Source organism: Equus asinus, chromosome 14 (genome assembly GCF_041296235.1).
Source record: "Equus asinus isolate D_3611 breed Donkey chromosome 14, EquAss-T2T_v2, whole genome shotgun sequence".
Classification (NCBI taxonomy): Eukaryota; Metazoa; Chordata; class Mammalia; order Perissodactyla; family Equidae; genus Equus; species Equus asinus.
Window position 1 is genome coordinate 45,236,413 of NC_091803.1, and position 22,607 is coordinate 45,259,019.

Here is a 22,607-nt window from a genome sequence, read left to right on the forward strand (position 1 = left end):
TATTTTGCCTTCCTCACCAGCCTGGACCCCACAGTCATCTCCAGTTCCTCCAGTTTCTTTTTCTTCAGTTAAATTCATGTAACATTAAGTTTGGCACTTTTTGTTTTCAAAAATCCCATTTTGTCTGCTCAGAATTGCCTGTCCACCTCTCCAGCATCCTTCTATCTGTATACAGGCTTAGTCCGGGATGATGTTCACTTAATATTAAGGAGGTTTATTTCTTGGGGTGGTGAGATTTGAGGTGATTTTTCTTTCTTTCTTGTACTTTTCTGTATTCCTTGAATTTCTTTTGAAGCACACATTTCATTAAAAATAATCAAGGTATTGTGTTTTTCAATCCACTTTGTATCATACTTATTCACATACTCATCTAATCTCCCCACTTGATTACAAACTTCTTGAGTCATCAGTTCATTTTGTGGCCCCAGCCCCAGAGATTCTGATTCAGAAGGGTGGGACCTTGGAATCTGCATGTCTAGAAAGCACCTCAGATGCTTCTCTTACAGGGATTCTAAGGGCAGCATTTTGAGAAGCCCTGGTGCTAAAGAAAGGACCCTCAAGGAAGTTGGCTCTACAATTTATTTTTCTGCCTCGCACAGAGAGCAACTGAGGTATCACCCAATCAGTACCAATCATGGTACTGATTACGTGTATATGAGGAATCAATCAAACCGTTTGATTGATTTGATCAAGGTCAAGGACCTAAAAGGAGGCCCTCTCTGGGATACCAACTCCCCATCTCACACGTGGTAACCGATGGTGACGCCTGTTCCACCAGCTTCAGTATCCCATGGTTTTCGTTCAGCGGATGAAGCCCCTCCATGCCAATTACTCACATACACGTGGGCACTCCAGTAGTGCCCACTCTGCAGGAGAAACCACGATGGCCTCCACGGAGGTGTTAGATGCAAGTGGAAACTTGTGTTCAATTAGCCGAGGATGACACTGAAGCATTTCCCAGGAAGGTGCTGGGCAGCTCTGTGCATCCATAACCTCGCTGCATCTCAGGGCAAAGCCTCTGCTTAAGCTGCACTGGCTTCCATTATAGTAAATCACGTTGACGCAGAGCAAATGCAGACGAAGGACAAACAGATTCTTTTAACAAAGATTCACGTCCCGTACACACACACACACGCCTCCCTGGAGCCTGACCCCACTGAGCAAGCAATGTCATTCCACTGAGCACCTATGGAAACCTGGTTCGCTGATGCAAACTCAAGCCAGAGATGACCCTGACATCCAGGATCTGACCGCCCAGGAGGAAGAAATGGACCCGAACACAAGCGACGACAATATGAGATGGAGAAGAGCCAAACTTGACGTTTAAGCAAAGTAGCACCAAGGACTGGCTCCCAAACCGGGTCCCCGAGCCAGAGCCAAGCTGGCTCCATGAGGCTCACCTGGGAGTTTCAGCAAACATTGGTCCCAGCTGAGCCTTTAAGCATCAGAATTTCAGGAAGTGAGCCCCAGGAATTGGCATATTTAATAAACACCCTCCCAAAGTGATTCTGATGCTCCTAAGGATTGGGGAAATACAGAACAATGGAAAACACCAATGGATGCACTAAAATAAACCCATAAATATTGACTACTGTGCCAGACACTGTGACGACATCCCGCGTGCATGACCCCTGACCCTGAGAATAACCCTACAAGGAAAGCGTTTGTGAAAATGACCGTGGGCTTTGTTGGTATCAGAACCAGGCGCCTGGGAGACTGGAATCCTGCCCCGCCGGTCATCCCTCCTCCCATGGAGCCAGGTGGGAGTCCTCCCACATGTTTTAGCACAATGTATCCTATTTTCCCAGGTCACAGGAGCCCAGAGATGTTAAAAACCTGCCCAAGTTCTCACAGCTTTTAACCACCAAAATCTGGGATTCAACCCCAAATCTGACTCCCAAAATGTTTCCAGTTGCTTCAGCCCTGGAGCTGTCCTGGTTGTAGAGACGACTGAACGCACCCAACATTCACTTCTGTTTTTGGATATTGTCTAAGATCCCTCTGCAAATATTAGATGAGGGCTGTTTCTTACAGAGCAACCCTATAGAAAGAACCTGAAGTGCTTCCCCTATTTGAGACCCTACAGATAGGGAGTCAGGAGTCCTGGGTCCTGGTCCCCTCTCTGCACCTTCCTTAGTTCTCTCCGTGCGTATAACAGCAACAACAATCTTTTTGACAAATTCCCTCCCCCGGTGGAATATGGAGGAAGGGTTAACTCTGTTCGTTTTTTGAAAAGACAGTTTCAGGGTCAACAATGATTTCACAGGATAGAAAATATCACAGTCACAGAATATTTTGCATTCAAATAGAACGTTTTCATGTTCAAAGGGCCCTCGCTTGCCATCAAATCTTACCTCCTGACAGTGCTGGGAGAGCAGCAGGCTTGGCATTCCTAACCCCCTCCCCAGACAGGAGACTGAGGCAGAGGATTGGCAGATACCCATTGGGAGTGTGATGATGGTGAAGCAATGGTCATTGCCATGCTCCTCCCCCACCAAGCCACTCCCAGATCTGGTAGACTTCCAGAGGAGGGGACAGGAGTGCTGGGTCACTCAACTCTGCCAGGGGGGACCAGAACGCAACCCTGCAAGGTCCTGGTCACTCGGCTACACGCTGTTTGGAATCTTCAGGTGAGATGCCAACTGCTACCCACCCCACAAGCCTCTGCCAAGACAGCGATTCCTCAGGGAACATTTCTCTGAGCCGCCAAGATTGGGTGAGGCCCCCCCCCCATAACCCTCTGGCCTTCCCCTCATGCAGAACTCATCAGCCTGTATGTCACTCTTTGTCCAAATGTGTGTCTTCCCTATGCTCACCATGTTATCTGCAGCACCTACAAAGAGTAAGAATAAATGGGAAAATCTAACGTCTGTTGAGCGTGGACAATGTACTTTTTATGTGGCATCTTACTTAATCCTCTTTATATCTGCAATAGTAGGAGCTCTTAACAGCCAATTGTGAGATAAGAACATAGAGGCCCAGAGAGGTTGGATAACTTGCCCAAGGAACTAGCTAGGAGGTGGTGAAACTCAGTTTGAGCCCAGGAAGCCAGATTTCAGAGCCTGTGCTCTCAACCATTAGAGGGGGTGCCTTCCAAGAATCTACCAGGTGGTTAATGAGTCTTTGCTGAATAAATGAATGGAGATACAAAACAGATGGATGAACAGATGGATGGTGGATGGATGGATGTGTGGATGAGTGGAGGCATGGATGGGTGGATGGATGGGTGGATGGATGGATGGGTGGATGGATGGGTGGATGGGTGGGTGGGTGGGTGGATGGATGGGTGGATGGGTGGGTGGATGGGTGGATGGATGGGTGGATGGGTGGGTGGGTGGGTGGATGGATGGGTGGATGGGTGGGTGGGTGGGTGGATGGATGGGTGGATGGGTGGGTGGGTGCGTGGATGGATGGGTGGATAGGTGGATGGAGGTGTGTATGGGCAGATGGACAGATGGACAAACGGATGGATGGACAGGTGGATGGATAGGTGGATGGGTGGATGGATGGATGGGTGGATAGATGGATCATGGATGGATGGATGGATGGATGGGTGGATGGGTGGATGGATGGGTGGATGGGTGGGTGAGTGGATGGATGGATGGCAAGAGGGAGGGACTTGAGCAGCATTATTTGTCATTTATTCAGGGTCCTCTAAAAAAACCAAAAGAGTTCTCTTCACCTGTGAATGGGCAGGCAAAGAGGCTTGCCCATGAAATATCCACCATTTTGGGTAGCCTCCATCACTGCTCTCTGCACACCCCCTTCATTGACGAGGAAAGTCAAAACTTGCGTTGACAATTAATACAAATTACAGCTATAACTGAAGGTTGTTGAGCCTATGACAGCTGGGCAATCAATAATCAGTAACTAGGCTGTGTCACCCTGCTGTCATACTGGGCAAGTTCCACCAAGGAGTTCTTTAATCCTCCCATCAAATAAAGCAGCCTCATCAAGTCCCCATCAACCATGAAGAGAAAGAGGACTTTATCAAATACTCGCAGTTCACCCCGGCAGGCTCAGACCCTTCCTCCACCGGGGCCTGACCCTCAGCCCTGAGACTCCCCCAGCCCTCCAGGGCAGGCCTTCTTCCAGCATTTGGATTGACCCCAGTGACTACCCACCCATGAGGTATCTGCACCTTTCTTCACACATCCTCTTTTTCGAGGCTTTCCTTCAATCTGGACCTTACCAAAGGCTGGAACAGCTGTTGACAAAATCCAACTCAACCTGGGTAAGGGATGGGGTAGAGATGGGATCAAGTTCTAAGCAAACTTGAAGAGGGAAAAGAAACTGAACAGCTAGCAAGAGAGGCAGTGTGGACCTTGCATGACTGAAGCTAGAGAAGATCAGGGGGCCATGGCAGACCACAAGCTAAATAAGATATAGAGTCTCTTTTTTCTCTTAATTGTAAACATCCATCCTCCCACACTGATGACTGTGCTTAAAATACTACTAAGGGCTTTGCTAAGGGCCATTCAGAAAGATGGGACATTCTACGCAATACAGTAAGAAGTCCACAGGCAGGAAAGTCCCTGACACCATCTTCTGGACGACTCCTGGGAGTCTGGGTGCACGTGTCCTATGTGCTCTCTCTCACTTCTACTGTTGGAAAGCTACCATAGTTAAGCGGTTAATAGTGTGCACCCAGGGACCAACCAGGTGGGTCCAAATCCAGCCCCACCTCTGAGTGACTGTACAACAACAGACAAATTATGTCATTTTCCTGAGCCTCAGTTTCCCCATCTGTAAAACGAGTACACTTCATTCATTAATCAAATTCTATCTGAGCATGTGCTAAACACCAGAGGCCAGTGGGAATCAAGAACAAGCACAGCCTCCGCCCTCACGGCCAGCATAGTGAGAAGGGGGCAGATATTCATCACAGAATCACGCCCAGAGAAATAGGTAGCTATAGCTGGGCTAAGACCTACAGCAGAGAGACACTTGGTGCTATGAGAACAGATAGCAGGAGGTTGCTGTGCCTGCATCAGTGTGGCCAGGCTTCCCTGAGGCAGTGGTGACTCAGCTGGCAGACGAGACATTTACCAGGTGAAGGGAGGAGGGAAAGAGCTTTCCAGGAAGTATGTGCAAAGGCCCTGTGGTAGAAGAGAGCATAGCAAGTTCAGGGGCTTGAAAGAGACTAGAGAGAACAAGTGAACATGCAGCGAATCACAGTACCCCCTCAAGAGGAGATGCAGGGAAACTGAGACCCTGTCTGTATCGAGTTCAGTACTTTTTCTAGCACAGGACAGGGTGCCTTGGTGGTATTGCCCAGGAAGGGCTGCCAGGGACTCAGAGGCGAAGTCCAATGTCCTCCTTACAGCCCCCCAGCCAGCTGGACACAAATGCACCCTTGGGCTTGTGATACCTGGGCAGGGCCTGGGTTAAATTAAGTCCCAAACAAACATCAAAAACCACAGGGAAGCTGAGACAGGGGAAGGAGCAGCTTGGTTCCAAAGCTGTGGCTGGTTGGCCGGGTCTCCCGGAAGGGGAGGCAGTGAGGACCAGGGCTCCTGCTTCACCTGCAGGCCGCTTGCAGAGGGAGCTGGAGAAAGCTTTGCAGCCGTCTGTGCTGTTTGTGTCTGTCTGGCTGAGGGGCTGGGCTCCAAAGGAGGCTGGGGTGTGGGGGTGGGGCAGCTCTCGCCCTGCGTCTGGAGAGAGACGGGAGGGAAACCAGCCCCCACGGAGGTGGCAGGGGGAGGCAGGTGCTGGGGAGCATCGCGCAGGCCTGGGGGCTGCAGCTTCCAACCCCATGGCCTCCGGACCACGAAAGTAGCCAGGAGGGTCTTCTCGATCCATCCCCATCCTGGCACCTACGGCCAGTCCCTCCTGTGGAGAGACGCCGACAACCCCAGACAGGACTGCCATTTGTAGCCAGTGAAAACACTGGACGCCAGTTAAACTTGACTTTCAGACAAACAACGAATCATTTTTAGCGTCCATAGCTCCCAACCACGGCATGGGGATATACTTAAACTAGAAGAAATTGGTTAATCTTAGAGTTAAGTTTAATTGGAACTCGTGCATTTGATCTGGCAACCCTAGATCCACACCAACACAACCTAGGACCTGGAAACTCAGCGAGAGGGTCACACCTGCACAAGAAGACACACACGCACACATACAAACCCACCCGCCTTGCAGAGTCCAAAGCAAGGGCCAAAATGAGGGTCAGAACAAGCAGAGTCCCCACCACCTTGGGGCCACTGAGTTTCCAGGCCAGGCTGGGACGGGAGGTGACTGAAGGAGCAGGACACTGGCCAGCACCTGCCCAGGCCCCGCTCCTGCTCTCTGGCCTGGAAGACGGGGCAGAGCCGCCTGAGCCTTGGCAGGTACGGGCAGGGGACAGGGCCTCCAAGGCTGCAGGTTCCTCTTGGAGCCCACTGGCTGCGGACCCACTGGGAGCCCTGTTTCCTTTCGTCTGCTCCAGTCGCAGACCCTGTCGCTCAGTCACTCCCTGAGCATTTATTGAGCAGCTCTTCAGGGTCTGGCGCTGAAGACACAGCCGCTGGGAAAGCCGCAGTCCAGCAGCCGAAAACTCAGCAACAGCCTGCCCAGCACTCGCGGGATGTGCACAAAAGCCGAGCCCCGTGGCAGGGCTGGTTACTTCACTGCCTCCTCCCAGCGGCCCAAGGAGGCAGCTGTTCTTATTCTAGCAGCCCCATTTCACCTTAGAGGAAACTGAGGCCCCACAGCTGGAGCGGGCTGCTCAAGGACACACAGGTAGCAGGTGGCAAGTCCTAAAGGAGGCAAACGCCAACCCCGGAACTTGCAGTAACAACACCAAGAAGGCCGGGGAAAGCGGACTTTCCCTCCGGGGTGAGGCTGCCTGCCGGAGCTGGGAATCCTGAGTTCTTGCTGGGGGTGGCTGGGCCCCAGGGGCGCCAGCTGTGGAGTCATGCAGAAAAGTGCAGGCATGCAGGCGATATTTCTCAAACCTTGACTGAGGAGTTATTTCTGCAGAAAAGGAAAAATTGCTGCTAGTTGTGACAAGATGCAGATTATAGTTCCAGGGCAATAGGGGCGGGGGATTTGCAGCTGTACCAGCAGACGTAGGCAAAAGTGGGGCGGCCAGTGCCATTCTCACCAGTGTCCTTTAGGCTTCGCAGGGTGAGCCCTGTAGAGGATGGTACCAGGTACAGCCTTGGGGCATTGCGGGGGGCGGGGGAGGGGGCGGGAGATATTTAACCAGGATGCAAATTCAGCACAGACCACCCCTGACCTCCATATCCTACTCTTAGGAATGTCTTACAGAAACACAGGCACAGAGCACCAAGCGATGTGTGCCAGGATAGTTGTCACAAGACCCTTTGCAACCGGGAAGAAGCAGAAACCATTCAAAGACCTATCAATGTAGGGCTGGCCAAATAACGAGCAGTGCATCCATTCGGCTGAATAACAGCCTTGAGAGAAAGGTGGAGCCCGGGTTCCAGGTGAGATGATGTCAAAGAGACATCGTTGAGTGAAAAGGAAGCTTTTCCAAATAATAAGCATAGCATTATCCCATTTTTACTTTAAAAAGAAGATTAAAGTTAAGCTATTTCTGTGCAAATATATGTGTTTGCATACACACAGAGAAAGATGGGTAAGGACACACCTCGGCCCATCCCGGTCACCTCTGAGAAGCAAGACTGAAGAGACGCCAATAAAGAAGCTGTTTTGCTTTTTGTTTTACATATAGTGTTGCTGTTGACAGTCTTTATAATGAGCAAATGATCATTTGTATTTCTAAGAAGAGGAACAAAAGCCAAGAAATTATCCTCAGACCATGAAGACTCTCTCATCCAGCCCGGTTCCCAGAGGCCAGGACTTACAACTCCATCAGGACCACACAGAACACAGAATCCGAAAGAAAAATGAAGAGGGCAGTGGAGTTCCCCTCCTGGACGCCACACGCCTTCCAACGTAAGCCAGCAGCTTTCCGAGGCACAAGTCTTCCTTATCCAGAGACACGAGACACAAGCCCCAGAGCAGAGCCTTGAGCCCTGCCCAGGTTTCTCCAGGACGGGCAAGACGGGTCCCCCACAGTCAGGCAGAAGGACTGGACAGGAGGGGGCACAGAGCCAAGGAAACTCACCAGGCAGCCCCTCCGTTCCCTAGAGACCACCAGAACCCAGAGCTGCACAGAGCCCCCGTGAGCCTGTTTCTATGACACCCTGGAACACGGCGAGAGGAGCCAGGGAAAAGGAAAACAAGCAGGATTCATAAAGCCCAGCCACACCTGGGGCACGCTGAAGGCGTGGGCTCTGCTCGTTCTTCGGCAGCGCGAGCTTGCTCCTTTGTGCCTGCTCTTCGCGTCAGCCCTCCTCTCTTCCTCTTTGGCTCTACCATCCTTTGGGAGCCTCCCCACAGCATCTCCCAGGCCCCCCTCCCCTTCTGGGGCTGCACTCAGCCCCTCAGCCCACCCAGGACCCCCGCTCCCCAGCTGGTGAGGTCCAGAGGGGTCAGCTGCAGCCCAGACTCTTTGGAGAAGCAAAGGCAGGAGGCTGTGAGCCGCGAGTAACCTGACAACTTCCCGCTGGGGCTGAAAAAAGGGGGAAGGCCAGCTCCTCCGAGGACAGCCCCAGGAATACAGGGCTCTGGGCGGCCTCGCAGGATCGGTGCCGATGGTCAGAAGTCCTGTCACCACCACGTGCAGTCGCCTGCAAGGAGGGCTGTGCAGGGAGCCGTGCGTTGCTCAGAGAACAAAAAAAGGAAATTAAATGCACCATCTGCTTATTAGAAAGAGCTCTGGAGGCAGACACTTACATGTGCACACCCAGACATTAGAAAACTTCGGGGGGAATGTTCATTTCCATAATCCAAGCTCCTGTGCTGGCAAAACCCATCTTTCTTTTCTTTCTCTTTTTATGATTTGGAGGCCCTGTACCTGAGTCAGAGCAGCAAGAAGGTTGACCTGACCGGATTTTGGCAACTGTGCAAAGTGGGGCCCCAAACACTTGCTGAGGACCCGTCTTAGGGGGATCATTAGGAAGGGGACAACAAATCACCATTCTCTCCTTCCTTTCTCTCCACCATCCAAAAACTGGGCGGTGCTGGCCCGGGACCCGGCCACAGGGATGAGGAAAGACAACTCAGAATCCTAGTCTTGCTCCAGACACCAATGACCCACAAAATCGAGCGTAAGGGACTTCTCGCCCTCCCCTCTGGAGTCCCACAAGCTGTGCGCTTGCTGAAACCCCGCCCCCGAGCTGCGTGCATTTCAAGGGCAGCTGTACTCACGCCCCCATGGGACACCACGGGGGACGCAAAGCCCCTCCACCTGAGACTCTCATGGGGAATATTTTCAGCTTTGCAGGCCATACTGTCTTTGTCCCAACGACTCAGCTCTCACTGTGTAGCCAGAAAGCAGCCACAGACAATACGTACATGAGTGGGTGTGGCTGTGTGCCCATAAAACTTCATTTACAAACCCAGGGGGGGGCTGGCCGTGGACTAGAGTCTGTCTTCTACGCTGGAGTAGGGTGTCCAGGAGGACAGAGACTGACCTGTGGTGTAGACCAGCACCGGGCACATAGGAGCTGCTCAAATACTGGGAGAAGGTATGAGAAAGGCAAACGGCCCTCAGCACACAGAGGCCAGGGTCTCCCAACGGCACCACCTTGAGGAACAGAGCCAGGGCAGGGCTCTCCACCAAGGCTGGGTCCTTTTCCAGGGTAATGTGGAAAAGTGACCGTCAAGTGTTGTGGCGAGCACAGAAGCACACAAACTAGAGTTTTGCAAGAGTCAAGACCATGAGCATCCTGTGTTTCATTCACACCCTGGATGGGAGCTGGAGTGCCCAGACTTATAGTGAATCTTTGTACCCACCCCCCAAATAGGCCTCCATTAAAATTCCAGCAACAGCCAATGAGCATGATACATTAAATCAAATGGGTTCTCTTCAACACAGCTGACCCTCATCCTTCTCCCTGTCCTATCGGTGGAGTCCCCTGTCCTCTGCCTGCAGCTCCCCTGACGCCTCCTGTGGATTCTTCTCCTCTCATCATTATGATTTCCCTAGGCTTCTACCAAAGCCCCCTCTCTTGCACTCCCCTCTCTCCCCATTCAACCCCAGGTCTTCCCATGGCCTCAACTACCATCTACACTGATGACCCTCAGGTCAGACTCTCCAGCCCGAGACCCCTCTATCCTGTTGGCCATTGCCACGTGGGTTTCAGAGCAACCTAGCCAGCATCCAAGATCAAATTCGTGGTCTTCCCTGCCATTCTGGAAGTCAACGTGATCCTGCCTCTTTCTCATTCCCCATACCTAATAGATCCTTAAGGCCTTTCGAGTGGATCTCGGAAGTTTTCCTCAGTTCAAGCACACAATGGCGCCAGCACCGCCAACACCATCCTCCAAGCCACCAGCACCCCGGCAGAGTCCCCTGCCCCAGCCCCTACATTGGTCTCCCTCCTGCTCCGTGAGCTCCAAGTCAAGCTCCAGAGGACACAAAGAGGCGACTACTGTTTCGCTGAAATTAAAAGAATTAGGAGGACGTTGGTCTGCAGTCCGGGTCTTTCCAGCTGAGAAGCCCAAATCGAGCTCTGGAGTTAAATATTTCTGAAATGACTAAAGCCAAGGGCCGCACAGCTCACACTCCAAAACCACCGCAGGCATAGAGGCGCTGGCCTCCCGGGGGAGTGGGAACGGTCCAGCACGTGTCCTGGACCTCTCTGTTCTCCCTGAAGGGATGCCCTCCACGCCTCTTTCCTCCCCGGAAGATCCTCCACCAACCTGCGCCCCACCTTTGGCCTTTGGAGGATGAAGGGACCTCCTACCGTTTCCTCCTTACGCACTGCATTCCTCAGAAGCTCGCCTCACAAATTACAGGAGAGCCCAGGCAGACATGCCGCGTTCCGGTGGGCGGCCATGTCTTCATGTCAGCTTGAGAGATCGTTGCCAGGGAAATATCTCTATCTCGGCAGAGAGCGCTTCCACCCAGCGGAGTCCAGCCGTGCTCAAACAGGAATCCAGACACCCCGATGTTGGTCCAAATGCCCTGTCTCAGCAAGTGTGGGAGTGAACCTCAAGCGCCACCTGCCCTGCCTCCCCACACCCCTGCCTCCTGGAATCCCGGACTTGGAGAACCAAGGGAGAAATTGAGGGGAAACCAGTGAGTTTCAAGCAGAAAGCAAAGATGCTCCCCGAGTCCAGTCTGATGGATGAGATCTCGCCTTGGACACCGGGATGGAGGGCGGAGTCTGATTCACCCAGGTAATTGAAGACGGCACTGACCATTTAGTTTGTGCTTTTTTCTGTCTAAATGCTACGCCAAGCATTTTCCATTTATTATCTTGTAATTTTATGGAACTCCCACAGAACCCTCCCTGGAGATTGTATTTCATTATCTCCATTTTATAGATGAGGAAACTGAGGCCCATGGAGGTTGTGTAAATTTTCCCAAGGCCACATAGCTCATAAGTGGTACGGCAACAACCCAAACCCAACAGCCACACTCTGAAACATTTTTGCAAGTGTAAACCAGTGGTTCTCTGCCCAGGCGATTTCACCTGCTTCCTCACCCAGTCCCAGGCAATTGGCAAGGTTGGGGTTAACACACTTGGGGTGGGAAGGCAGTGCTACCAGCATCTGGTAGCTAGAGGCCAAGGATGCTGAGAAGCATCCGACAGTGCACAGGACAGCCCCTACAACAGAGAATGATCTGGCCTCAAATGTTGACAGTGCCCAAGCTACAGCCAGGTGCAGGCCTGCAGTGTGGATTCACCCTACAGGGAGCCCCATGCTGACAATAGCCTTCCTGCTCTTGTCTCAACACCGGGACTCTTGAGTGGAGAGTCTCCCTCAGGGGATTTCAAGGATTCTGACGAGTTGTCCCCCTTGCATGCTCCGTTCTGCTCGGAACAGCCCAGAAATCTATGCCAAGCTGCCTGATCTTGCGAAAAGCAGAACAAACAGCTGATGTTGATAACCAGTTACCTAGGAGAGAGGTTTTTCTTCCTCCAGGAAGAGCGGTGGGTCAGACTCACCCTGGGGTCACTGTAAGGGAACCAAGAGAGGCTCTGGGAGGACCCGTTCTTCGATCCCTTCTGAGCATCCCTGGTCCTGGAGGGGGCAAAAGTAGTCTGTGAAAGTTCTCATCCCTGGGTGGGGGGGGGGGGGCAGCCTCCACCAGGCACACCCCTTCCTCTGCCACACCTCCAGCAGGACTGGGCACTGAGTTTACCTCCTAAAAGCATCCTCCAGCAACCACCAGAGGAAGTGACCCCCTCCTTAAAGCCGAGATAGGAGCCTGGGAGCCACTCTGAGGGAAAGGCAGGCACACATAAACCTCAGCCATCCTGAGCACCGGACCCAGTGATGAGAAAGGCTATTTTATCCCGAAAAACGTCTGGAGAGGACATGAACGGGGAGGTGTCACCCATGCAGCTTCTGCAGAGGAAAGCCCAAAATGATCTGCATCTAAAAATAATCTGCTATTAAAGAACAAGGATGTTTTTGACATTTCAGCCAAGCTAATGGTCTACACAGACAAAATCTCTTGAAAAAAGCATTCTGTTATCCTTGATCCGTTTGGATGTGGTCCCTCAAAGACGTAGCTGCTGCTCCTGGCACCAGCCTAAAAGTGCTTCCTGGCTTTTTAAAGGGAATATTCCTATAAAAACTAAAAACGGGGAGAAATCTGTGTGACGGGCATTCTGGGCAGCCCAGGCGGTGGCCAAACTTTAAACTTGAAAACCAAGACACCCTCTCTGTGAGGTGCCACCGCCCCCCAGCAGATCCAGGTGCCCCAGGAGAGGATTGTATTCAGCCTCAGGAATCAAGGATGCTTTCTGTCCAGTGACGACATAATCCTTCAAACCATTTCTTTTGTGAACCAATGGGATTTCTACCTTTGAAAAATTTCATCATCTACACATAATTCCTTCGGCCCCCAGAAAGCATTTAACATGGAGATTCCGGCCTGAGACCCTAATCTCTTGTGATGCACCCCCAGAACCAAACCACAGCAAGCAAGCTGCATGGAGCGAATTTCGACCCTAAATCCCATTTACTGAGCACATACTACAGGCCACGCACAGTGCAGAGTGTTTTCCATGGATAACCTTTACTCCATCTCAGTAATAATAACCCTGCGAAATGGGGCCTGCTAACGTATCCATCTTGCCAAGGAGAACATTAAGTCTCAGAGAGGTTAAGTAACGTGCCCCGGGTCACCCAGCTCAGGAGGGCCGGAGCCAGGATTCAAACACAAGCAGTCTGGCTCCAAACTCACCTTCCTACGCCACTGCAGTTGGCCACTTCACTCCTTCTAGGGTCTTGGTCTTTGGCAAAGATCCATGTAAAAGAGGGAGGTGACAGGAGGAGGGAGGGGCTTCTAACAGGAAAAGTTTCCCAGCATGGCACTGCCCCGAGAGTGTGTTCCAGACCAGACCCTTTCCCCTCACCACACAGCAACACAACTGCCTTCTCATCCTTGTCAGGATGTGTCCCAGTAACTCTTCCTTAGGTGGTAGCCTTCTCCTGGGATCTCAGAGGGAAATTCACCGGGTCTCGGTGTCCAGGTGGCCCCCGGTCTGAACACAATGACGCCCATGGCAAGGCGAGGGCTCTGAAGCAGCACCGGGGAGTAGCCCCACGCACGGCCAGCTGGGCTTCAATGCAGCCCAGCAAACAAGAGGGAGGCAGGCCATGCTGCCTACGTGGATGTGACAGAAAGAAGGGGGACTCTCCCTCATGGGGCTCACTGGCCGCTAATCAAATTCTTAAGACAGGCTCAGCCAAGCAAATGGTCAAGAATGAAAACATTTGGAAGAAACAAAAAGGTCAACCCCATTATTCATTTAAAAACTCTCAAGGTGGCAGCCCTCGCCACGGGGACAGCTGTCCAACCAGCCTCATCTGTCTGCCAGACACTCGTGGTCCCCAAAGGGAAGGTCAGCCAGGTCACAGCTGGAAGATTTGGGAGAAGAAGCAGAAAGCAGGGGCCAGGAGGTCAACCTGGCCACACAGCCCCATCTCACGCACACCTGGTGACTCATGTACCCACGCACATATGCCGCAAATCACCCAAACACACGGCCTCACCCGGCAGGGACCGGAGCCAGGCGGCGCCCCAGGGGATGCACAGAACTTTGCCTCACTGTCCCTCTCTGAAGGGATGGGGAGAGGAGAGTGACTTTCGGGGTGGAAGCCACCTGCCGTCTCTCTCAACTCTCACTGCCCAGCAACAAGGGGATCAATGACAGGAAGATGTGGGGCAGAGAGGGGCTTGGTGAGCTGCTGCCAGCCCCCATGCTGTCAGGGCAGGCTTGGCAGACCCTGTGCCCGGGCACATGCCACCCCAGCCCCTTACCTGGGGAGAGGCACACGCAAGCAGCAAAGTCCCAGAGAGACACGTAAAAACCGCACTGCCCAGGATGCAGGTCCAGGGGGAGGGCTGCTCAGAGCAACCCCACCTCCTCCCCCTTCCGGGGTCCCCCAGGACACAGAGCTCCCCGTCCCTCTTTCGGGCAGCCACAGAGCCCACGGGTCTCCCAGCCAGCGGGTGTCGCGGGAGAATCAGCAAGTCGATGCTACATAAACAAGAAGGGGGTTGCCAGCAACAACCGAGCATCTAGTTTCTCGGGAGGTTCCCACAAGCCGTCACACCGCGCCGGCCCGCAGGAGTTGCTGCCCAATTATCAACTTGGACCCGACAGCCGGCGGGGAGCATCTTTGCCCACCCCCAGCCCCCGTGCCTCGCGCCCCAGCTCACTTACACCTCTGCCTTCGCCACCTGTCTGGGTGCCGGTCTCTTCCCTGCCCAGACGTGGCGCGTCTTCTGCCTCCTCCTTCGCTGCGCTTCCTCCTTCCAGCCCCAGCCTCAACCTCTTCTCCTCCGGAGGGGCGTCCTCCTCCTCCCGCCTCTGCCGGCCATCCCTGCCTCTGAGCTTGCCCGTGTCTTCGGAGCTGCCGGAAGGGCTGGCCATGGCTCGAGGGGCTCTGCCTGCACGCGGGGGAGAGGAAGGACCCAGCAGCCTCCGGAACCCAGCGGCCTGTCGGTGGGAGATCCGGCTTCTGAGCGCGGGCTTGGTGGGTTCGCGCGGCTCGGCGCGGAGCTGGTCCTCCGTGGACCACTCCTGTCTCTCTGCCGCCCCCTGCTGGCTGCTCGCGCGCACCGCGGGCACGCGTGAAAGGCCTGCGCGGGTCTCACCTGCCCCGGGCAGCGCCCGCGCTGGCAAAACCCTGCCCCCGGGGTTGTACCCCGATGGTCTCCCCGCCCCAGGGAGGGAGGAGAGAAGGGACAGACGGACGTCCGCTTCTCCAACGCCCTGCAAGGACGCATGCACCGCCTGGCCTTTGGTATTATTCTGCATCTTGAATGATTGGGAAGTGGCCGGCAAACTGAGGCTGCTCAAAACGCATCGAGAATTTGGCCTGGAGGATGACACGCTGAATGCAAAGGCATCGTCTTTCAAAGCTGTGCTTCCCTATTAAGAACGTTGATGGAGCATCGCTACGAGCCTGGGACGGCGATGCAGGAGCGGGTTGTAACGGTGACCATAACAGGCATTGTGTCTGCCATGTGGAGCTCAGGGCCTGGTGGAAGGCACTGATTGACGTGGTCAGCGAGGCAAAGGCTGCGGGAGAGTGGTGGGTGCGTGGGAACCGAAGAGAAGTGCTTCAGCAGGTCTAGGGCCGGGAAAGGAGCAGAGGAGGTGACCCCCGGATGGAAACTGCAAGATGAGTAGTTCTCACCCAAGTGAAGGGCATTCAGGCAGAGGGAATAGCACATGCAACAGCCCAGAGGCTGGGAGGGAGGCAGGAAGAAGCCTGCGGTGAGAGGAGAGCAGTGTGGTGGGTGCGGGGACCAGGCATGCAGGGCCGGACCAGCTGGAGGACCACTGCAGGCGCTCAGCACAGCAGCAGTGCAGCTGGGCAAATATTTTGGGGTGATGGGTTGACCACTCTGAATGTGCCCCTGATATGCCCTTAGCATCACTGTGGGGCTCCCTCCTTGTCTGTGTGGCAAGTTGAACCAGGAGGTATTTTTTGGACATTTAAGCGTTTTTTCCAGTGCCCAGGGCAGGCTGAGCCAGCACCAGGCTCCTACGTTCCCCAGCCAAGCGTTCAGACCATGTTACCATTGCTTGTTTAGTTGTTTCCCGTCTTCCCCCACTGCCTCTGCCTTGTTCGTGATTTTATCCTTAAAAGCCCTCACAGTGGGCGGCATATAGTAGGTGCCCAAGCAACATTTGCTGGGTGAGTAAACGGATCTGCTCCCGCCCAGGGTTCTCTGCATCCCACATCTTCCCCTTCTTGCTCCAGCCCCTTGCTCTCTCCTGCCTCTCTTCCCCCTCCCCACACCGATAATTCTAGTCACCACAGAGGGGCTTTGAGACTCTCTTCTGTTACTGTCCACATATTAATTCGTCTAAACCTCACACAACCCTGTTATTACCCCTGCTGTATAGAGGAGGAGGAGATCGAGGCATAAAGAAGGTAAGCGACACGCCCAAGGCACGCTCTAGTGGGAACTGCTGCCACTGAGTCGGGAGACCTAAGTGCGATGGGGGTCATTGGATCCCAGGGTGGCAGGGGCCACGTGGTGTCGCTCAACCGCCAAAGGCAACATGGGAGTGGTTCCCACAATGGACAGCAGAGTCAAGGCAGCCATCGGGAGAGTCCCGTGCACAGACTCACGGCATTGGCTGGTTGGTCATGGTGTTCCCACAAGTGAAATAGATGGGACGCCTGCGAAATTCTTACTTGATCTGTGTAAGCAGAAGAGTTCTAGGGCAAGTAAACAAAAGTCTAACTTGAATCATGAAAACAGAGTCATGACTCCTCACTCAATGCGAAAACTTGAGCAAGTTCACAGACCCAGAGCCCCTTAAAAGAAAAGGAGCTCGAGTCCCCTTGAGGAACGATCCTGGTACACTGCCAAAAACGTATACTGTTAATCTTTCTCCCAGCCTTTCCTGAAGGGACCAACAGACTTTTACCAGAGGGAATGTATCGCGGAAAAGGAAATAATCAGAGCCTTCTAGGATCACTGGACACAGCTCGATATTGAACTAATTCCAGGAGACTGAAAGGTCTCCGGGTTCCACCAGCCGGAGCTGGGCCCATAGAGCTCAGGTGGTCAGTGGAGTTTTATCTCAACTACCTCTCCCAGGGGGTCCAGCGAGACTGCAAAGCTGTCCCGTGGTTATTACACGGGGCCAGAGCTGAGATTCCAACCCAGGGTATCCAGCCTGGAGGCTGTGCTCTTAACCACAGAGCAGTCTGACATCTCCAGTAAGCAAGTATAATTCAGGGTTCCGGCCCCCACTCTCCCAGCCTGGCCCAAGGTCATAGTGTCAACTCAATTTTTTCTGCAGCATTTGAAATGAATGAGGAAAATTAAGGACAGTCAAAATGTCATAAGGCCTGACGTCAAAAGAAAGGATATGAGTTTACCAAGCCAGTGGGACCAGATTCCCCAGGGACCACTCCTCAACTTCCTGCTGGCTTGACTAGATCTGATAGTCAAGGTGGAGGAAACCCTTGGATCTCACCTGGGCAAATGTCTGTAAATTCCTTGGGAGGCCACCTCAGATATAGAATAAATAAGTAATAACACAACAAGCTTAAGTGAGTGATGGAAACTGTGAAAGAGTTTGTAGACCATTTGAAGGAAGATACACACCCTCAGCGTTGGCAGGGTCCTTGGACGCCCTCCTAACCCACACACCCACAGAGAAGATGCGTCCAACCCCAAAGAAAGCCTGGGTCCCCCCAAAAGCAGAATCGAACACAAGGATTCAAATGCATTCAAACTGTATTGTGGACAGGATCCCACTCTGTGATAGATGGGGACATGGGATGGAGAAGGGGAGGAAGCTTATAAAGGTTTGTTGTCAACCAAGTCACCACTGTGGATGCCTAGAGCTAACCCGACTGGGAGAAAGTGTAGACAGTGCACCTCAAAGTCATCCCAACTTGGGGTGCGGGAGCTGCAGTGTTCACCCACCAAGTCTCACCATCTTGACTGAGAGCCACTCCCTTGAGGGCCTGAGTTCTTGAGTACTTCTGGCAAAGTGGGCGTTGGTAGCCACAGAGAGCCAAAGGCACGTCAGCATGCACAGAAGTGGTGAGGACAAGGGACATGGGCAAGGACCCCATCATCTGCCACGAGCCTCGCCCCGCTGTGGCCAGGCCAACCCCAGCGAGGAAAAGGGAAGCAGGATGGCATCAGGAGGATTTTGGGGTGCAGATGGGGAAGCTCCTTTGGCTGGTCTCGAAGATGTCTGGGTTCTCGCCCTTCCACACTGGGGCTTCGAGGGCAGGTGAGCTCAGCCGGGCTCTGGGGACAGAGCTCAAGAGGGGTTCTGGCTGTGCTCTGAGCTGCATAACCTCAGGCAGGGAAAGTGACCTTTGGGAGCTTCAGTTTCCTCCTCTGTAAAATGGGCATAACAGTACTTGGTGCGATTATTGCAACAAGTGAGCAAAATTATGTATCTAAAGCTCTTAGCCTGGCACATAATAAGGACTCAGAAAGAAAGTGTATCTGTCTTTAAATATCATTAACTCGTGATTTTTTTTTTTATAGGGAAGGCAAGTCTGGCCCTGAAGCTGGAGGGTCCTGAGGCTTCCAGATGCAATAATGGGGAGAAGGAGGGAGCCTGAATAAGGCTGAGATTGACAGCCGAAGTCCAGGAAGTCAGAGGCAAGGGCCGGGCCACAGCCGCATGCTCTGCTGGAGCCAGGTCGGCCACAGGAAGCTCTGAGTCTGACATCTTAAGCTGGCCATGAATTAGGGCATGAGGAACACAAACCCCATTGCTTCCCTGCTGAAAATCCTCTTGCAAACTTCTACTATTTGGGACATTAGGGGAGGAATCCAGCGGTTAGGACCACCCTCTTCCCACGAATGCCCACCTGAGGTAGTTGGCGGAGGGCCGGGCTCCATCAAGATGAGACAAGAACCCTCCTCAACCTCTACCCAATCAAGCCATCCAGGCTCTGGCCCCCATGGGGCAGACCCCTAATCCCAAGGCATTGCCACTTCCTCTCCAATGGGAAATCTCGACAGTGGGTACTGACCCCTCCAAACCCATAACCTCTTCAGGCAACTGCCCCACAAGCCATGTGGTGACACCACATGGTGCCACCTGTTGCCAAAACCTAGTGCCACCTCCACACCACCTACAGCATGTCCACTGGCTGTCAGCCATGACTCCCAAGGTCAGCCATAACCTCCAGTGTCAGCCATGACCCCCATGTCAGCCATGACTCCCAGTGTCAGCCATAACCCCCAATGTCAGCCATGACCCCCATGTCAGCTCTGACTCCCAGTATCAGCCATAACCCCCAATGTTAGCCATGACCCCCAATGTTAGTCATGACCCCCAATGTCAGCCATAACTCCCAATGTCAGCCATAACTCCCAATGTCAGCCATGGCTCCCAATGTCAGCAATGACCCCATGTCAACCATGACCCCCAATGTCAGCCATGACCCCCATGTCAGCTATGACCCCCAGTATCAGCCATAACCCCCAATGTTAGCCATGACCCCCGATGTTAGTCATGACCCCCAATGTCAGCCATGACTCCCAATGTCAGCCATGGCTCCCAATGTCAGCAATGACCCCATGTCAACCATGACCCCCAATGTCAGCCGTGACCCCATGTCAGCCATGATCCCCAATATCAGTCATGACTCCCAATGTTAGCCATGACCTCAATGTCAGCCATGACCCCCATGTCAGCTATGACCCCCAGTATCAGCCATAACCCTCAATGTCAGCCATGACCCCCAATGTCAGCCATAACTCCCAATGTCAGCCATAACCCCCATGTCAGCCATGACCCCCATGTCAGCTATGACCCCCAGTATCAGCCATAACCCCCAATGTCAGCCATGACCCCACGTCAGCCATGACCCCCAATGTCAGCTGTGACCCCCATGTCAGCCATGATCCCCAATGTCAGTCATGACCCCCATGTCAGCCATGACCCCCAATGTCAGCCATGATCCCCAATGTCAGCCATGACTCCTATGTCAACCATGACTCCCAATGTGCTAAACTGAAAAGTCAGGATTTGTGCTGCTCCGCACCATTAGTGAGAATCGCATAAATCCTATCTTACTTCCCATCAGTAGTCACTGGGGACAGTATGGCTTTCTCCTCCCAAACCATACCCCTAGGATGACCACGTATCTTTGCTTAAAGTCTCTCAGCTTCTACTTCATGTGGAATGTGTGTGTATCTGTGTGTTCAGCACCTGTAAATTACACGGAGACCCATGGTTCCTACCAGGGCCTTCAACGAGCTTTCCATCAGCCCAACTCTGAATGAATAATCCTAGTGGTAGTTTATTCTTAATTCTAAATTTTCCTGTTATATTATCAAGATGCAAATGACATTCCAACAAGTCACCAGATTCCAGGGTGAAAAATGTCACTTTTTGCCCACCTTACCTTTAACTCTGGAATATGAATGGAATCTTGTGTCTTTCTTCTTCTCCTCCCAAGGATCATTGCAATCCAGTTCTTCACCTACTTAGACAATTCGTGCATAGGGTTCTGGGGGTCTACCCAGAAACGGCCCCCACCACCCCAAATTTTCCTTCCTCAGCCCTGAACCAAACTGGTTAGCAGACGTCTGCCAGAACAATGGCACAAACATCAGACATCAGCGTTTACCTAAACCCTTCCTGCCACCCTTCCTGGAAGCATCTTGGGCACAAAGATATTTGTCTTGATTATCCAAGTCTCCTCTCCTCTTGCTCTTACTCAATGGGTACATGCTGTGTCCCATCGTTTTCTGCCATGGGGTGCTGATTGCTGCAAGAGCCTTTTAATACACACACAACACTTATAACAAAGACGAATCCTTGCCTTCTCCCTGGCATGACTGTACCATAAATTGCAGAATTTACAGAGAGAGCATTAAAGGCAGTGCCCACGCAGGCTGTGTGCATGAAAGACAGCACTGGGAGAGGAGGAAGACAGGACCCTCCATCCCCAACACCATGATCTTGAGCCATGAGATGGCCCCAGAGGGGGCCATGGGGCAGTAGTGGGAGTGCGCATAGTGGTTCCAGAGCTTGAGAGGTCCTGAGCTCAGAAGTATCTGGACAGACCCACAGGCAAGCCCTCTGGGGCCATCAGACTCTTGACATCTTGCCGTCATCAGAGCTTGACGCTTAAGGACTCATTTTTGTGGGTTATGTTTTTTTCCAGAAAACTCTAATTCATTGTGTGAAGTGGAGATTAAAATGAGTTTTTGTGGGCAATGGGCTAAAAACCCATAATAGCTCGTGAACTTTTGAACCCACTGAAATTATATGTGCATATTCTGTTTTGCTCAGAGGAAGATATGACTCTGCATTCACATTTCCAAAGGGTCCCGTGACCCCCAAAAAGGCAAAAATCACCAAACTGTGCATCTATTCCAGTATTTAGTATACCTTAATGTCGAATATGACCAAGGAAAGGAGAAAAGGGGAAGCATCGTTGTTTGGATGCCTCCTCTGCGTGAGGCACTTTATGTGAACTATCTCGTTTCTTTCTCATACTGACTCTGTGAGGTAATGACCATCAGCACCCCCATTTTTTAGGTAAGGAGACTGAGGCAAGAAGTACAAGTAACTTCTACATGCCATCCAGTTGATAAGACCCATGCTAATAATATTAGCAAAATAATAATAGTTGATGTGTTCAGGAGTTACTATGTGTCGGGCACTGTTCTAAACACTTTATGTATATTAGGTCACTTAATCTTTAATAATTAGCTCATTGAGGTGGGTGTCATTATCATTACTATCTTTACTATCCCCATTTTCAGATAAGGAAGCTAAAGCTCTGAGAAGTTAAATAACTCGCCCAAGGTCACCCAATTCGTAATGGATGGAGCTGGGACTTGCATCTCAATTATCTTCCTCGAGCCCATGTCATGCCTCTCTGCGACACCACCTTCCAGAACTTTCTGGCGATCACTATAAGATCAGGCTGATTTGACTGTTTAGGACCGGCAAAGACCACAATGTGTTCTGTGATAAGTCGAGGGTGAACATTAGCAAGAGCCCCATCCTTAGTTCTCTCTTCTGTCCGGACACCACTCACCACCCAGGAGCCTCCACATCCATATTTGCAACAAGACAAGAGGTGAAGAAAGCCCACCCAAGACCACAGTAAGTGATGGAAATAAGGTTTGAGCCCACATATGCCTGTCTCCTGAGCCTGAGCCCTAAGCCATGAAGCAGCCACCAGCCCAACAGCTTATCTCCCTGCATAGAAAGCCCTGGGCTTAGTGGAAGGCAGTGGGGTCCCTGGAAGGTCCGTGTGAGACACAGAAGGTAGACAGCAAGCCTCTGGTTACCTCCAGGAGATTACACCAGAGAAAGCCAATGGCAGCCACATGGGTTCGGAGACGCCCTTGCTTATTCAGATAGCGTAGGGAATTCCCCACCCCTGCTCTGAGCAAGGAGTCAAAGACTCCTAAAACAGAACAGAAGTGTCTTTCATCTTTCCTCCCGCAGAGTTGCCAACCCTCAGCAAGAGTCCCAGCGGGCAAGGCCACCTGTGTCTGTGCCCCAGCTATACCATTGTCCTGTTTATGGGGATGAGTAAGATCTTTTGCCAAGCAATGCCTCCAACGCAGAGCGGAAGTCGCATAGTAACAAGAA

General features: G+C 52.5%; 1 protein-coding gene across 22 annotated transcripts in view; it reads right to left on the reverse strand.

Annotated features, from left to right (window-relative positions):
• RBFOX1 (RNA binding fox-1 homolog 1) overlaps positions 1-14,960 on the reverse strand; it is a 1,969,097-nt gene extending 1,954,137 nt beyond the window's left edge. For 20 of the 22 annotated variants that reach the window (XR_011494338.1, XR_011494337.1, XM_070484957.1 and 17 more), the window contains exon 1: positions 14,709-14,933. Coding sequence is in view for 20 of the 22 variants with exons in the window: in XM_070484957.1 (XP_070341058.1) it covers positions 14,709-14,918 (210 nt within the window). In the remaining 2 variants the exon portion in view is untranslated. Of the gene's footprint in view, positions 1-14,708 lie in introns of all 22 variants that reach the window. The other 2 variants (XM_070484972.1, XM_070484960.1) reach the window with 2 other exon arrangements.
• Positions 14,961-22,607: the final 7,647 nt, after the last annotated feature.